The sequence below is a fragment of the Heterodontus francisci genome, chromosome 31 (genome assembly GCF_036365525.1).
Source record: "Heterodontus francisci isolate sHetFra1 chromosome 31, sHetFra1.hap1, whole genome shotgun sequence".
Classification (NCBI taxonomy): Eukaryota; Metazoa; Chordata; class Chondrichthyes; order Heterodontiformes; family Heterodontidae; genus Heterodontus; species Heterodontus francisci.
Window position 1 is genome coordinate 31115493 of NC_090401.1, and position 15526 is coordinate 31131018.

General features: G+C 44.5%; 1 protein-coding gene across 2 annotated transcripts; it reads right to left on the reverse strand.

Annotated features, from left to right (window-relative positions):
* Window positions 1–1699: 1699 nt before the first annotated feature.
* On the reverse strand, window positions 1700–13202 carry LOC137346951 (interferon alpha-inducible protein 27-like protein 2). 2 transcript variants are annotated; one of them, XM_068010904.1, is made up of 4 exons: window positions 12824–13202; window positions 9937–10001; window positions 2292–2453; window positions 1700–1883 (listed from the first exon to the last, which is right to left on the reverse strand). In XM_068010904.1, the coding sequence occupies exons 2-4, from the start codon at window positions 9971–9973 to the stop codon at window positions 1798–1800; spliced, it is 285 nt and encodes a 94-aa protein (XP_067867005.1). In that variant the 5' UTR covers window positions 9974–10001; window positions 12824–13202; the 3' UTR covers window positions 1700–1797. The 2 variants fall into 2 exon arrangements, with proteins under 2 accessions (XP_067867005.1, XP_067867004.1); XM_068010903.1 differs by having other exon boundaries at window positions 9937–9994; window positions 12824–13201.
* Between the last annotated feature and the right edge of the window lie 2324 nt (window positions 13203–15526).

Here is a 15526-nt window from a genome sequence, read left to right on the forward strand (position 1 = left end):
CGAGACCCCAACTCCGCCCCCCTTGCTGAGCATACAGCAACATAGACTGACAATGTCCTCCGAACCCCCCTCTTTCCCGCTGCAGCATTGTTCATAGCTGCCTCCCTGTCATGGCACTGAGGCCTCTCGCATCGTTGTGGCCGGTGTTTTAACTGTCGTGAAACCGAAGCCGCCCGCTGTCCACTAAATCAAGAGCCAATCTTTAAAATCGAGGTTAATTAGATGTAAATGCATTACAAACAACTGCTCAGCAATTTAAAATAGATTCCTGTCATATCAGGGCAGTAATGCTGCCTTGGTCCTTTCCTGCCGCTGGCAAAATCTGGGACCGTTGTCACAACACTGGATTTCCGGATGGATGGTTCTGATGCGATTCTCTGTTCCCCCATGCCACCACTCCCACTTTAAAGGGCCGCATTAAATTCTGCCCATGGTGACAGTCATTGCAGCTGTGTTGTGTTTCAATGATTCAATGTCAGTGCATTATTGCAAGCCGTGGCTTGAATGTATGCCCCATTGGAATATAGTGATGTGAGGCAATGAGAGTTGCAAGCTTGCCTGAAGGTGTGGCACGGATGCATAGTGAAGGTGGAATAGGTCAGCTTGCAGCACCTTGTTACATGCAGTATTTTGCCATCAACTTGGTTCATGGTACTGTGGTTTTACCTTGAAGATTCCTTCAACTATTGAGCCTTCTCTATGTTATTCTGGGGTGTTTAAGATATTGTGCAGTGTTGAACCTGTCTGCCACCATCTCCATACCATACCCATACATCAGCAGGGCACACATTCAAGACTAAAGGATAGGTTCCAGAGATGTGTTCAAAGTTGTGCTAACGTCTGCCTGTAAACCTAAGAATGCATTTTGATGACCTCAGCAAATGACATTTGATGGGGTGAAATTCGCCTTGGTCTAACAGTATGGATCTAGAACCTCTTTCTTGCCAAACATTTGGCTTAAACCAGCATCTCATTAGCACAAATTGCTCTCCCAGTCACTCTGACTTCCCCCTAAGTATGAGAGAGAAGAAGAGAATTGATTGGAAAAGTTAACACAGGCACGGAGCCAATAGAATGGGTGTTTGAGGCATGCAAGTGCTGAAATGATTAATCTACTCGCTTCCCAAGTCTTGACATTCCATCATTCAGTTATCTGCCCATTCTACATGAGATAAGGAGATAATAAAATGGAAGTTTTTTTTTAAAAGCTTGGATGTTAAAAAAAAAACTTACTGATTGGCAGTAACCCAAATATAATGTGAAGAGGATTCCAGTCTTTAGAAACAAGCAAAGGAACTTCTGTGTCTTAAAAAAATAAACACAAGTACAAATACATCTCAAACATGAAAACTCTTCAACTAGGATCTTAAAACAATCCATCGGTTTGAAAGAAGTTTACCTGGCCATTAAAGCAACCATGAGATTTTCAAAATTGTACATAACAGGGTGTACTCCTGTAACACACAATTTAGTTAAAGGCAAAAAAAAAAGTCAGAAGTAAATGTAAAAGAAAAACTGATACAATTGCTCATTAATCCAGAATAGAGATAGTGAATGTTTCATGGCTAGAATTTTGGCTTGAAACGGGGTGTAGTTGACGATGATGGGAGATTAAAACCTACTGCCAGAGCTTAACTGCTGCATAATATCTTTCACACTGCTATATTCTGAAAGGCAAAACAGTCACAGAGAAAAGACATAATATTCAGAGCCTTTATTTATTTTCAGTCAGATTCTTCTTCATATACAGCATGTAAAGGAAAGATGTTCATTATTTTCAGTTGTCTTAAGGCACTTTTACTTTACGTAGCGTAGGATCGAACCTAGGAAAGCACCTGCAGTTCCCAACGCAATGTTGGCACCTGCAGAGAGTCCAGCGGCCCCTTTAAAGAAAAGAAAAATATAAATGTGAATTAATTGCACACAATATGACATGTCAACAATTTGTTAATAATCAACAATTCTTATAATCCAGATCTAAACAGTATCCAGAGGAAAGATCAAAACCCTATTATAACTGATTTTACCGTTAATTTCTTTATTTGTATTTACAATAAAGCCAACTCATTTATCATTAGCATGTTGTTGAGGTTAAAACATAATAGTATTAACATTTATTGCAAAAGTGCCTTCTCGCTTCTATTAAAACTGTACTGATAAGTTTCCGAGACAATTGGGTAATATAAAAATTTATTCAGCACTATCATAGATGCCCAGGAATTCAAATACTATCAGGGAGGCTTTAAACAAGAAAGATTGAGAAATGTTCATTACTTATCACTGAAGCTTACCAGCAGACTGAAGGACAGCCACCAGACTTCCAGCTGCTACACCTCCTCCATTGGCGACAGCTGCTGTAGACATCATACTTGATGCAATAGAACTGCCTGCTATTCCAGCGCTGGTAAATCCCACTGCTCCCAGAACCACTGGAGCAGCAACAATGGTTGTAACTGAAGGATGAAACATCCACATTTAAACACAACACATATACACACAGGAGCTTAACAATATTGCCTAAAGCCTGATACATACAATTGTAGCATATCAGAATTCTTCCTGTCTGCAATGATGGTTTATTTCCTTTACAACATTTCAATCCAGTATTTTGCAATATCAATTATATTTATAATAATCCAGATCCAAGATATGCTTCACAATTTTCCTCAAGATCCCCTATCTGGAATTTCCACAAGGGTGCTCCGGATTATTTGCTGTAATTTTAGCAGAAAACCTACAGAAATGATACAAATGGCCACTTGTGCCTTTTCTTCAAGGTTTTTGCTTATATTCAAAAGTTATTGCAGATAATCTGGAGAACTCCCATCAAAATTCTATCGCTCAACCTTGAACAACACTGAAGCCGAATAGAGGTAGCAGAATTAAACAGCAGTTCAAGAATAACAGCTACCAACAAATGTATCTCATGATTCATTTTGTGATGCTTGGACTGAAAATTATAGAGGAACATCTATCAAATAGTAAAATATTGACTGCTTGCAGCAATCTAATCATACTGTATGTAAAGGTAGTGCTGTAAGTTGTCACATTACGTGCACTGTGACTGAACTAATATTACTTTATTAGAAATTAGTATACGTAAGAAAGTTGTATAGGAGAAATTAATGGGGCTGAAGGTTGATAAGTCCCCAGGACCTGATATTCTATATCCCAGAGTGTTAAAAGAGGAAGCTATGGAAATAGTGGATGCATTGGTGATCATCTTCCAAAATTCTATAGATTCTGGAGCAGTTCCTGCAGATTGGAAGGTTGCAAATGTCACCTGACTATTTAAGAAGGAAAGGAGAGAGAAAACAGGGAATAACAAACCTGTTAGCCTTACATTAGTCATTGGGAAAATGCTCGAATCCATTCTAAAGGATGTGATAAATGGACACTTGGATAATAATGATCTGATTGGGAAATCATGTTTGATGAACCCGTTGGGATTTTTATTGAGGATGTTACGAACAGAATTGATAAAGGGGAGTCGGTGGATGTGGTATACCTGGATTTTCAGAAGGCTTTTGATAAAGTCCCCCACAGGAGATTGGTTTGCAAAATTATAGCACATGGGATAGGAGGTACTATACTGGCATGGATTAAGGATTGGTTAACAGGCAGAAAGCAGAGAGTGGGAATAACTGGCTCATTCTCACGTTGGCAGGCTGTGACTAGTGGGATACGCGGGGATCAGTGTTTGAGCCCCAGCTCTGCACAATATCTAACATTGATTTGGATGTGGGAACCAAATGTAATATTTCCAAGTTCACGGATAACACAAAACTAGGTGGGAATGTGTGTTGTGAGGAAGATGCCAAGTAGCTTCAAGGGGATTTGGACAGACTTAATGAGTGGGCAAGAACATGGCAGATGGAATATAATGTGGAAAAATGTGAGGTTATCCACTTGGGTAGGAGGAATAGATGTGCAGAGTATTTCTTAAATGCTAAGAGATTAGAAGGTGTAGACGTACAAAGGGACCTCGGTGTCCTTGTCAATAAGTCACTGAAAGCTAACACGCAGGTGCAGCAAGCAATTAGGAAGGCTAATGGTATGTTAGCCTTTATCGCAAGAGGATTTGAGTACAGGAGTAGTAAAATCTTGCTTCAATTGTATAGAACATTGGTTAGACTGCACTTGGAGTACTGCGTGCAGTTTTGGTCCCCTTACCTTAGGAAGGGTATTATTGCCATAGAGGGAGTGCAACACCAGACTTGTTCCCGGGATGGCAGGACTGTCCTATGAAGAGAGATTGGGGAAACTGGGCCTGTATTCTCTTGAGTTTCGAAGAATGAGAGTAATCTCATTGAAACCTACAAAATACTTAAAGGGATAGACAGGGTAGATGCAGCTAAGATGTTTCCCCTGGTTGGGGAGTCTCGTACCAGGGGACACAATTTCAAAATAAGGGGGAAGCTTAGGTCAGAGATGAGGAGAAATTTCTTTACTCAGAGGGTTGTGAATCTTTGGAATTCACTACCCCAGAGGGCTGTGAAAACTCAGTCATTGAGTATGTTTAAAGCAGAGATTGACAAATTTGTAAATACAAATGACATAAGGGGATATGAGGATATTGTGGGAAAAAGGCATTAAAGTGGATGATCAGCCATGATCATACTGAATGGCGGGGCAGGCTCGATGGGCTGAATGGCCTACTCCTGCTCCTATGTTCCTAAACTGTGATAGTCCCATTGTACACCATAACTTCCTACCGTGTCCTTCCTTCTTTAGTTGATACAGCTGCTGAATTACTTGAAAATAATATATTACATCACTGTTGTCTACTTTAAACATATCAGGGGTGATCTAAACCGGCCCACCCAGCAGAAACTAGGTGGGTGGGAGTTAAAATTGACCAGGTAACTTACCCAATAGAAATCCATCAGGGATTCACTGATTTGAATTTTAACCTGCTCTACTGAATAGGTGTCAAGAACACAAGTCCAAAGCCAGCTCAGGCCTTCTTTACATATGCGTGTCAGGTCCTGATGACATCAGGATCCAACTGCAACTTTAACTGCTGTCATGAGCAGCGATACCGTTGTAGATTTTCTGCGATTTGAAGAAGGAGCTCCAGGCAGAAGAGGCCCATAGAAATAAAGCGTTTTTGCTTTTCTTGTGAGGCCTAGAGGTGCAGGAGTGCTTTTCCAGACACCGCAAGGAAATATTTTGGGCCTCAGTTGCCGCAGACTCCTACCAAAATTCTTTCCCCAAAACGAGACCCCTGGGAGACTGCCCTCGAAGTTGATCCTGTCTAGTTGTCTGTTGGGTGGTCTCTAAACCGCCAATCGAGCTATGGACTGCTAGTTTTCCAGTTTCCTTCTAAGAAATTGGGTTCTGGATCATGCTTTGGTGGTGTGAGGGTCGGGAGCTGGGGAATAGGAACAGAAGTAGCTGGCGAAAGGGATAAGAAATAAATGGCTATGGCTTCCACTACCCACCGCATCTGAAAATAAAAACATATGGGAGCAGAAGAACATAGAGAAACAAGCAAAAAAAGAAAATCAAGTTCTGGCAAGAGATGGAGTAAAAAAGTAGAATGTGAGAGCGATAGAGAGTGAAATAGCAACACAAATATGACATGGATAGATGCAAGACTATATAGAGTCATAGAGTTATACAGCACAGAAACAGGCCCTTCAGTCCACCGTGTCTCTCCCGGCCATCAAGCACCTAACTATTCTAATCCCATTTTCCTGCACTTGGCCCGTAGCCTTGTATGCTATGGCGTTTCAAGTGCTCATCTAAATACTTCTTAAATGTTGTAAGGGTTCCTGCCTCTACCACCTCTTCAGGCAGTGCGTTCCAGATTCCAACCACCCTCTGGGTGAAAAGTTTTTCCTCAAATCCCCTCTAAACCACCTGCCCCTTACCCTAAATCAACACCCCCTGGTTATCGACCCCTCTGCTAACGGACAAAGTTTCTTCCTATCTAACCTATCAATGCCCCTCAATTTTATATACCTCAATCAGCTGCGCCCTCAGCCTTCTCTGCTCTAAGGAAAACAACCCGAGCCTTTTCAGTCTCTCTTCATAGCTGAAATGCTCCAGCCCAGACAACATCCTGGTGAATCTCCTCTGCACCCTCTCCAGTGCAATCACATCCTTCCATAGTGTGGTGCCCAGAACTGTATACAGTACTTCAGCTGTGGCCTAACTAGTGTTTTATACAGATAACCTCCCTGCTCTTATATTCTATGCCTTAGCTAATAAAGGCAAGTATCCCATATGCCTTCCTAACCACCTTATCTACCTGTGTTGCTGCCTTCAGTGATATATGGACAAGTACACCCAGGTCCCTCTGACCCTCTGTACTTCCTAGGATCCTACCATCCATTGTATATGCCCTTGCCTTGTTAGTCCTCCCAAAATGCATCACCTCACACTCCTCAGGATTAAATTCCATTTACCACTGCTCCGCCCATCTATATCGTCCTGTAATCTAAGGCTTTCCTCCTCACTATTTACGACACCACCAATTTTCATGTCATCTGCGAACCTACTGAGAGGATTTGAAAATTTGTGTCAGAGCCCCTGCCATCTCCTCCCTTGCCTCACATAACAGCCTGGGATACATCTCATTTGGGCCTGGGGATTTATCCACTGTTAAGCCTGCTAAAACTGCAGAAAAGATTCACAAGGATGTTGCCTGGTTTGGAGGGCTTGAGTTATAAAGAGAAATTGGATAGGCTGTGTCTGTTTACCCTGGAGCAAAGAAGGCTGAGAAGGGTCATGCTAGAGGTATATAAAATTATGAGAGGCATAAATAGGGTAGACAGCCAGAGTCTGTTTCCCATGGTAGGGGTGACTAAAACTAGAGGGCATAGATTTAAGGTGAAAGGGAGGAGGTTTAAAAGGGATCAAAGGGGTACATTTTTCACACAAAGAATAGTGGGTATTTGGAATGAGCTGCCTGAGGAGGTGGAGGAGGCAAGAACAGTAGCAACATTTAAGAGGCATCTGGACAGGTACTTGAATGAGCAAGGCATAGAGGGATATGGAATTAATGCAGGCAGGTGGGATTAGTATAGATAGGCATTATGGTCGGCATGGACGTGGTGGGCCGAAGGGCCTGTTTCTATGCTGTACGACTCTATGACTTTCAATGCTAATATGTTCAAGTATATCACAATCCCCCTCCCTGATCTCTGCACCTACATTGTCCTTCTCCATAATGAACACAGATGAAAAGTAATCATTTAAAGCCTCACCAATGTCCTCCGGCTCCGCACACAGATTGCCACTTTGGTCCCTAATGGGCTCTACGCTTTCCCTGATTATCCTCTTGCCCTGAATATAGTTATAAAACGCCTTGGGATTTTCCTTTATCTTGCTCGCCATTGGTTTTTTCATGTCCCCTCTTCGCTCTCCTAATTACTTTTTTTAAGTACCCCCCTACACTTTCTATACTCCTCTAAGACCTCCACTGTTTCTAGCACTCTGAATCTGCCATAAGCCTCCTTTTTTTCTTCCTTATCCAATCCTCTATATCCCTTGACATCCAGGGTTCCCTGGACTTGTTGGTCCTATCCTTCACCTTAATGGTTACATGTTGGCTCTGAACTCTCACTATTTCTTCTTTGAATGACTCCCACTGGTCTGATGTAGACTTTCCTACAAGTAGCTGCTCCCAGCCCACTTTGGCCAGTTTTATCATATTGAAATTGGCCTTCCCCCAATACAGTACCTTTATTACCAGTCCCTTTTTGTCCTTTTCCATAACTGCCTTAAATCTTAGCGTTACGGTCACTATCCCCGAAATGCTCCCCCACTGATACTTCTACCACTTGTCCGGCTTCATTCCCTAGGACTAGGTCCAGTACTGCCCCTTCTCTTGTAGGACTTTCTACGTGCTGGCTCAAAAAGTTCGCCCGTATGCATTTTAAAAATTCCACCCCCTTTTAGCCTTTTGCACTAAGACTATCCCAGTTGATATCGGGGAAGTTGAAATCCCCTATTATTACCCTATTATTTTTACACCTCTCAGAAATTTGCCCATATATCTGCTCCTCTATCTCTCCCTGGCTGTTTGGAGGACTGTAATATAAAAAGAACTTGCATTTATATAACACCTTGCATGACCGCAGTACTTCCAAAAGTGGTTAACAACAAATGAGGTACTTTTCTGAGATGCAGTCAGTGTCATAATGTAAAAAATGCAGCAGTTAATTTTCACACAGCAAGGTCCCACTAATATCAATGAGGTAATGACCAGACAATCTGTTTTAGTGATGCTAAAGGATAAATGTTGTCCAGGACACTGGGAGAACTGCCCTGTACTTCTTTTAATTGAACCATGGGATTTTATACATTTTTTGAAATTTATTAATTCAAGGATGTGGACATGGCTGGAATGGCCAGCATTTATTGGCCATCCTTAACTGTTCCTGAGAAGGTGGTGGTGAGCTGTCCTCTTGAACCACTGCAGTCCATGTGCTGAAGGTACTCCCACAGTGCAATTAGACAGGAAGTTCCAAGATTTTGACCCAGTGACCATGAAGGAAAAGTGATACAGTTCCAAGTTAGGATGGTGTGTGATTTGGGAGGGGAACTTGGAGCTGTTGGTGTTCCCATGAGCCTACTGCCCTTGCACTACAAGGTGGTAGAGGCTGGGTGTTTGGAAGGTGCTGTCTAAGGAGCCTTGGTGAGTTGCTGCAGTGCATCTTGTAGATGGTACACACGGCGACCAAGTTGTTCTGGTGGTGGAGGGAGTAAATGTTTAAGGTGGTGGATGGGGTACAGATCAAATGGGCTGCTTTGTCATAAACGTTGTTGAGCTGTATGAGTGTTGTTAGAGCTGCACTCATCCAGGCAAGTGGAGAGTACTCCAACACACTCCTGACTTGTGCCTTTTAGATGGTGGACAGGCTTTGGGGAGTCACGAGGGGAGAGTTACTCACCACAGAATTTCCAGCTTCCGACCTGCTCTTGCAGTCACAGTATTTGTATGGCTGGTTCTGTTAAGTTCCTTGTCAATGATAACCACAGAATATTGATGGTAGGGGATTCATTGATGGTAATAATATTGAATAACAAGGGGAGTTGGTTAGACTGTCTCTTGTTGGAAATGGTCATTGTTTGGCACTTGTGTGGCATGAAAGTTACTTGCCAATTATCAGCACAAGTCTGGATGTTGTCCAGGTCTTGCTGCATTTGGTTATAATTTGCTTCAATATCTGAGAGATTGAGAATGCAATTAACATTATGCAATCACTAACAAACATCCCGACTTCTGACCTTACAATGGAGTGAAGATCATTGATGGAGCAGCTGAAGACGGTTGGGCCTAAGCCACTACCCTGAGTGATGTCTGGAGGCTCAGATGATTTGTCTCGAACAGCCACAAACATCTTAATTTGTACTAGGTAACACTGAAGCCAGTGGAGATTTCTCTCTGAATTCCCATTGATTTCAATTTTACTAGGGCTCCTTGATGCTGCACTCGATCAAATGTTGCCCCGATGTCAAGGGCAGTCACTCTCATCTCATGTCTAAAATTCAGCTTTTTTGTCCGTATTTGAATCAAGGCTGTAATGAGTTCTGGAGCTGAGGGTCCTGGTGAAACCTCAACTCAGTATCAGTGAACAGGTTATTGGTGATCAAACTCGGTTTAACAGCTCATCTGAAAGATGACACCTCCGACAATTCCGCACTCCCTCAGTACTGCAAAGATGTATCAGCCGAGGTTATTTGCTCAAGTCTCTGGAGTGGAAATTGAACATACGACCTTCTGACTCCGAGTCGATATCCTCCGACTAACAATGAGCAATGCAATGGGAGATCTACTAATTTCCTTTGTAAATTTTTGAGAGCATTGTCACACTTTGTGTAATGTGCAATACTGCTGCTAGATCCACTTCAGTAGTCCCCTTCCTAGGATGTTTTTGTCTATTATTTAAAAATATATATATTTTGCAGTCAAATAGTGCTTACCTGCACCTATAGCTGCAGCTCCAGCTATCCACAACATGATAATCTGCTAATTTGCACACTGTAAACTTAAAAAAAGTCTTTCATTAGAGGGGAATAAATAAATAAATAATAAAAACCAGTAGATGTATTTGAATTTCCAAAAGGGAATTGATAAAGTGCCACATAAAAAGGTTATTACACAAGATAAGAGCTCATGATGGGCTGGATTTTGTGGAGGAGACGGGGCTTCCTGCCTCAGCCTTTTCATGTCCCACCCCGCCCCCCACCCCCAAGCCTCAGAGAGATCCTCTGTTGTTTTCCTGTCCGAGTGTCCCGCGCCAGCATCCCTGTCCCTTGGAGGATCCTGCCTCCAAGAGCTGCCGGCCAATCACTGGGAGCAGTGGCCACTGCCGGTATTGCAGAAGCCTGGGACCCAGGCCCAGCGCTGGAACCCCAGACCTCAGGTAAGAGAGGAGGGGTTGCTGAGGCCAGTCCGGAAGGCCGCAGCGAGTGGGGTTGCGGGGGGGGGGTGGTGGGTGCGGTGGTGGTCATAAAGCCCAGGAGGAGTGGAGCCCTGGGAGGTGCATTGTTTTCCAGCCAGGGCCCTCCATGAACCACAGATTGCCCATAGAGGAGGGCCCCACCCCCAAGCCACAGGTAGGTTCCTCGTTTTACAAGGCAACACCCCCTGACTCCATTAATAGGCCACTTAAGGGCCTAGTGACAGGCGGGTGGTGAACTATAAAATCCAGCCCAATATTGGCACTAATATATTACACATGGATAGAGGATAGAGCATCGGTGTCCAAACTTTTTGCATGAGGGGCCACATTACAATTTTTGTCCTCCGTAGGGGTGAACAAATTTCGGAAAGTTAAAGGCATTAGAAACGTATCTTACAAGAATAATGTCGCTTGATATTGTATTCCTTGAAAACAGCTACCTTCTTGTCACATCAGACACAATATGGCCCTCGTTGTCCAAGAGTGTTTGAATGCTCGACATTCAGGATCAATTTTCCTTTCCTTGCTGTATTCATGAGCCGCCATCTTTCTTTCGATAAGTATTTTGGGTAAACACTGTTTGAGATAGATATCAGGGCTCCTGCTCTCGCTCCTGGTTGAAGGGGCTCCCGGTTAAATGGGCTCGGCTCTCTCTCTTGGTTAAATGGGCACTGCCAGCTTGTTGGGTTATCGCCTGGGGCCCTGGCAATTTCACTCTGCCAGACGGCAGGGGCGGGCAAAAAGGAGGTAGTGAGCGTCTTCAACCTTCCCTGGTGGCTAGAAACTTCAACAGCCTGGCGCTGCTCCACTCCTCTCCCCAGCTCTCTTCAGACTTTATCATGTCCAGCAAAGCATTGCGTGTCTGCCATTATTAGTCCATCAGCCACTACTTAGGCACTGCAACTCCAATATTAGTTCAGATTGGCGAACCGAATAGAAACCTTTGGTGGGTCTGATAAAAGGAGGCAGCCTTCTGACAGCTGGGGGGTCCTCCTGATCGGTCAACCTGAGCCCGATGGAGGGCCACCCCTGAAGCCCCAACTACCCCCATCGCCCAACACGCACCACCCCCACCCTCCACCCCTTGTCGCCTATCCGACCTCCCTTGCCTCACCGGGGCCCGACTGATTGCCCCTGCAATCTTCAGCTGGGTTGCAGTGCCAACAGTGGCCATCGCTCCCACTGATTGGCCGGCAGCTCCATTAGGCAGCACTTCCTGCCTCAATGAGGTGGAAGTCTTGCCCAAGACCAATTAAAGGCCTGGGGACCTGAAAGTCCGGTCTGGATCCCATGCCTGGTGGAGGCGGGATCACCACCAACTCTTGCATTGGCGGACGGCTTCCCCATGCCCACCATAAAATTCCAGCCAGCACCTCAAGACAGTTCAACACTCCACTGGAGTGTCAGCTTTGAGTTTTGTGCTTGGAGTGGAACTTCAACCCACAACCTTCTGACTCAGAGGAGAGAATGTTACCAACCAAATGCAGCCGACACCTAATCCTAAATCCTAATATGACACAAGGTTGTAAGTTAGTAATTGTTTAAGATGAAAGCTGCTGGTACTGAGGAGATGCCAGCCTGCTGATTGGCGATTGGCCAGCAGCTCCTGGAGGCGGGACTTCCTGCCCCAGAAGGGTGGCAGACCAAGCCAATGCCAATTAAGGGCATGAGCCACCCAAAAATTGTTGTGTGGTTTCCAGACCCGGCGGAGCTGGTCTCACCCCTCCCCCCCCCCACCGGCCAGAATTTTACATTGGGCTGGAAGCCCCGCCCACTGGCCAAAAAGTCAGGGGTGAGCCTCCCTCTGCCGGACCTGGAAGCCAAGGGTACGAGATGGGAACAGCAGCACCCGCCCCCATTCCCCCACCTCTCACTCAATTTTATGTCCTCGCCCGACAGCCTGCTCCTGCGGGGTGGTGTAAAACGCCAGCCCCCAACAATTAGGCCAGATTTGAAATTAGTGGGTTAACACTTCTGTTGAAATTAGTGGAGAGGGGGATTTCATCCTCTAGTATCTCCAGTCATGGTCTCTGCGCCTTTCTTTGCTGAGTCGTCAACATCATAAATGTTGTTGTAGTTGCAGTAAACCTTGGGTGCGGCCTCATCGCTGTAATGGAATACAGTCGGGCCATCGCTCCCTGGTCCCAGAGAGGACAGCGCCAGCCATCGCCTTCAACATCGCGCAAGTCACGACCCAATTAACAAAAATACAAATGGAAATACACTGGTGTTTTATAATAAACTGGTGTGTACTTGCACTATCATTTTCATAACAATCACTTAAAAACATCACTAAAAATGCAATCTGCTGAACAACTATTGAATCACTATATCAAATTTATCTTAAATATTTATATCTAGCTTCAATTTTAAATATTAAATCTTATCTTAAATATTAAATATACCTGTTGTATTTTGTAGTTGTCCAATGTCAAACTTGAACGTCAGCTGTTCTCTATTGGCAGCAGAAGCGGCTGTGCAGAAAATATAGTAAACTGAAAGAAGTCCGCTGGGCCCTAATGCTCGTGGTGTGGAACTCAGTCATTGAGTATGTTTAAAGAAGAGATTGACAGATTTCTAAATATCAATGACATAAGGGTATATGAGGATAGTGTGGGAAAAACACATTGAAGTGGATGATCAGCCAAGATCGTACTGAATGGCGGGGCAGGCTCAATGGGCTGAATGGCGGGGCACTCTACTTGGTATTTGTGTTGGAGGATCAGGGGAAACCATTTATTTTGGTATTGCACAACACTTCTGACTACTATTTACAGTGGCAGACTCTCATATAAATAGGGAACTTGTTGCTTATGTATGCATGACTCAGGCGTGAAAGTTACAACTTCACTGAAGGTCCCTGGACACAATTTCAGAAAGTGGCAAGAGAAAGTGAGAAAAAAAGTCAGAGTTAAAAAGAAATTCAAAACCAAGGCCTGAATTTAACCTGGACGACAGGGGTCCCGGTGACAGGCTGGAAGGGGACAACCCCACCTTGGCCCTGTTTTGAACCCCCATCCAAATTCCACAACGGGCGTGAATTGTGTTTGATCGGAGGTAAATGATCTGCATTATACAAAGAAATCACAAAAGATAGAAACTTATATGACCCAAAGAAAATACATACAGGAAAATCACCAGAAAAATACAAGAAGAAAGAAGCAGAAAATATAAAGTGTGACAAGATCCTTGCGATTCTTTAGCACTCTTGAGACTGAGTTTTATGGGCTCCCTCTGGATGGGAACGTAGGCGGTGGAGTGCCCGTCGCCTTCCTGACCCCTTGGCATTTAGTCCAGGCAGCCATTTAACTGCCTGTAGTCAGGGTCCCTTTAAAGACCCTTTAAGGATGGTGATCTCTTCCACAAGAGCTGCTGGCTAATCAGAGGGCTGACAGCTCAGTAGTAATGGCAATGCCACTGGAAACAGTGGCCACTGCTGTTACTACAGGAAGACCAGGACCAGGACCAGCGCTGGAGCCCCGGACCACAGGTGAGTGTGGTGGGCTCGCCAGGACAGCAGGAAGAGGCCCTTAAGTTAATTGGCCACTTCAAGGCATCAATTGGCCCCTGGGCGGGAAGGCTCTCCTTGGCCTTCCTCGCCCTTGGACTAAAGTCCAAGGTGTTGGGAAGGCGACGGGTACTCCACTCCCCGCCTACCCATGCAATTTTATTGACCCCCTCCCATCTCCATTCCCATCCCGAGGGGGCCCATAAAACTCAGCCCCATGAGTGCTAAAGAATAGCAAAGATCTTGTCACTCCTTATATTCTGTGCTTTCTTTTTCTTATATTTTTCGGAGATTTTCCTGTATGCATTTACTTTGCATCACATAAGTTTCTATCTTTTTTGATTCCTTTGTATAATGCGGATCATTTACCTTGGATCAAATAAATTGCTGCACTTTTCTTGATTCCTTCCCACCAGTGTGGGTACCCAGGATGGTACCGTGGTCTAAGCAGTATCTTCCAAAAGTTTAGCATTACTTTACTTTGTTCCTCTCTGCCCCTGTACATAAAACATGAAATAAATGTTTCTGGCCCCTCTCCCACCCCCAATAACCATACAATTCATTCCTTGCCCTCTCCCCCTACAGAATACTTACCTGGCGTACCTGATCTTCCCCCTCCACTTTTCATAAACTGTGAACTTTACCCCTTCCCAGAAGCCCCTACACCAATTAGAGAAGTGTGACCCTTTTCCACCAACTCCCCCCGCACTGAAACCCTTACCTGCTCCCCCACTCCCCACCAGTGTTACACCTCGTATCCCCAGATGGGGATCTGAAGGTGCTGGAGTGCCAGCCACTGGCAGCAATATTGCTACAGAGCAGGGACGGCAGGAGCAGGTAAGTAATTAAATTGTTGATTACAAAAATTTAAATATTGAAATTTTGAACCCTTGCCAAGCGGTGGGGGGCCACCACAAGACCTCGCCACTGCTGGCAATATGAGGCCAGACCTTCCCGACGTCGAGGCCCCTGGCGGGCTTCTCCCGGAGGCAATTTCCAGTATCCCCCGCCATGACCCCCGATATCGATGGTGCTGTAAAATTCAGCCCAAAGAGTGGGCAGCAGGTGCTTATATAAATCATCTCATCACATCTTTACCTACTCCGTTATGATGACAAATGTCCTTGGGGGAAGAATACAAACCATGTCCTATGTCATTGAGTTATATCCCTCAACAAAACTATCTGGTGGCATTTGCACTTTGCCTGCTCGTGATGCTCTCAAATGTCTCGTTATATGACAAGTCTGTGTAGGCCAAATAAAAACTAAGAGAAAGAGAAACAGACCGGGGAAAGAGTAAGAAATACAGCGGGAAAGAAAAAAGTCCAATGGGTCTGGAAAAATGAGAGAGATGCAAAGATCAGGTGGCAGAGGACTTCTGGGCAATACCACAGGAGATCAAAGTACAAAGTACTGAAACTTTCCGGTGAACCCAGACCTGCGGGGATCCTAGAAAATATACAGAAAAAACAAACTACCGGATAGTTGGCAACTTGTGTATTTACACTATTTACTAAATTTAAAGTGACGCTGTCAACCTGGAACGGGGAAATGAAACTGATCTTCAGTGTAAAATCTGATCCCTTCAAGCTGTTAGTGA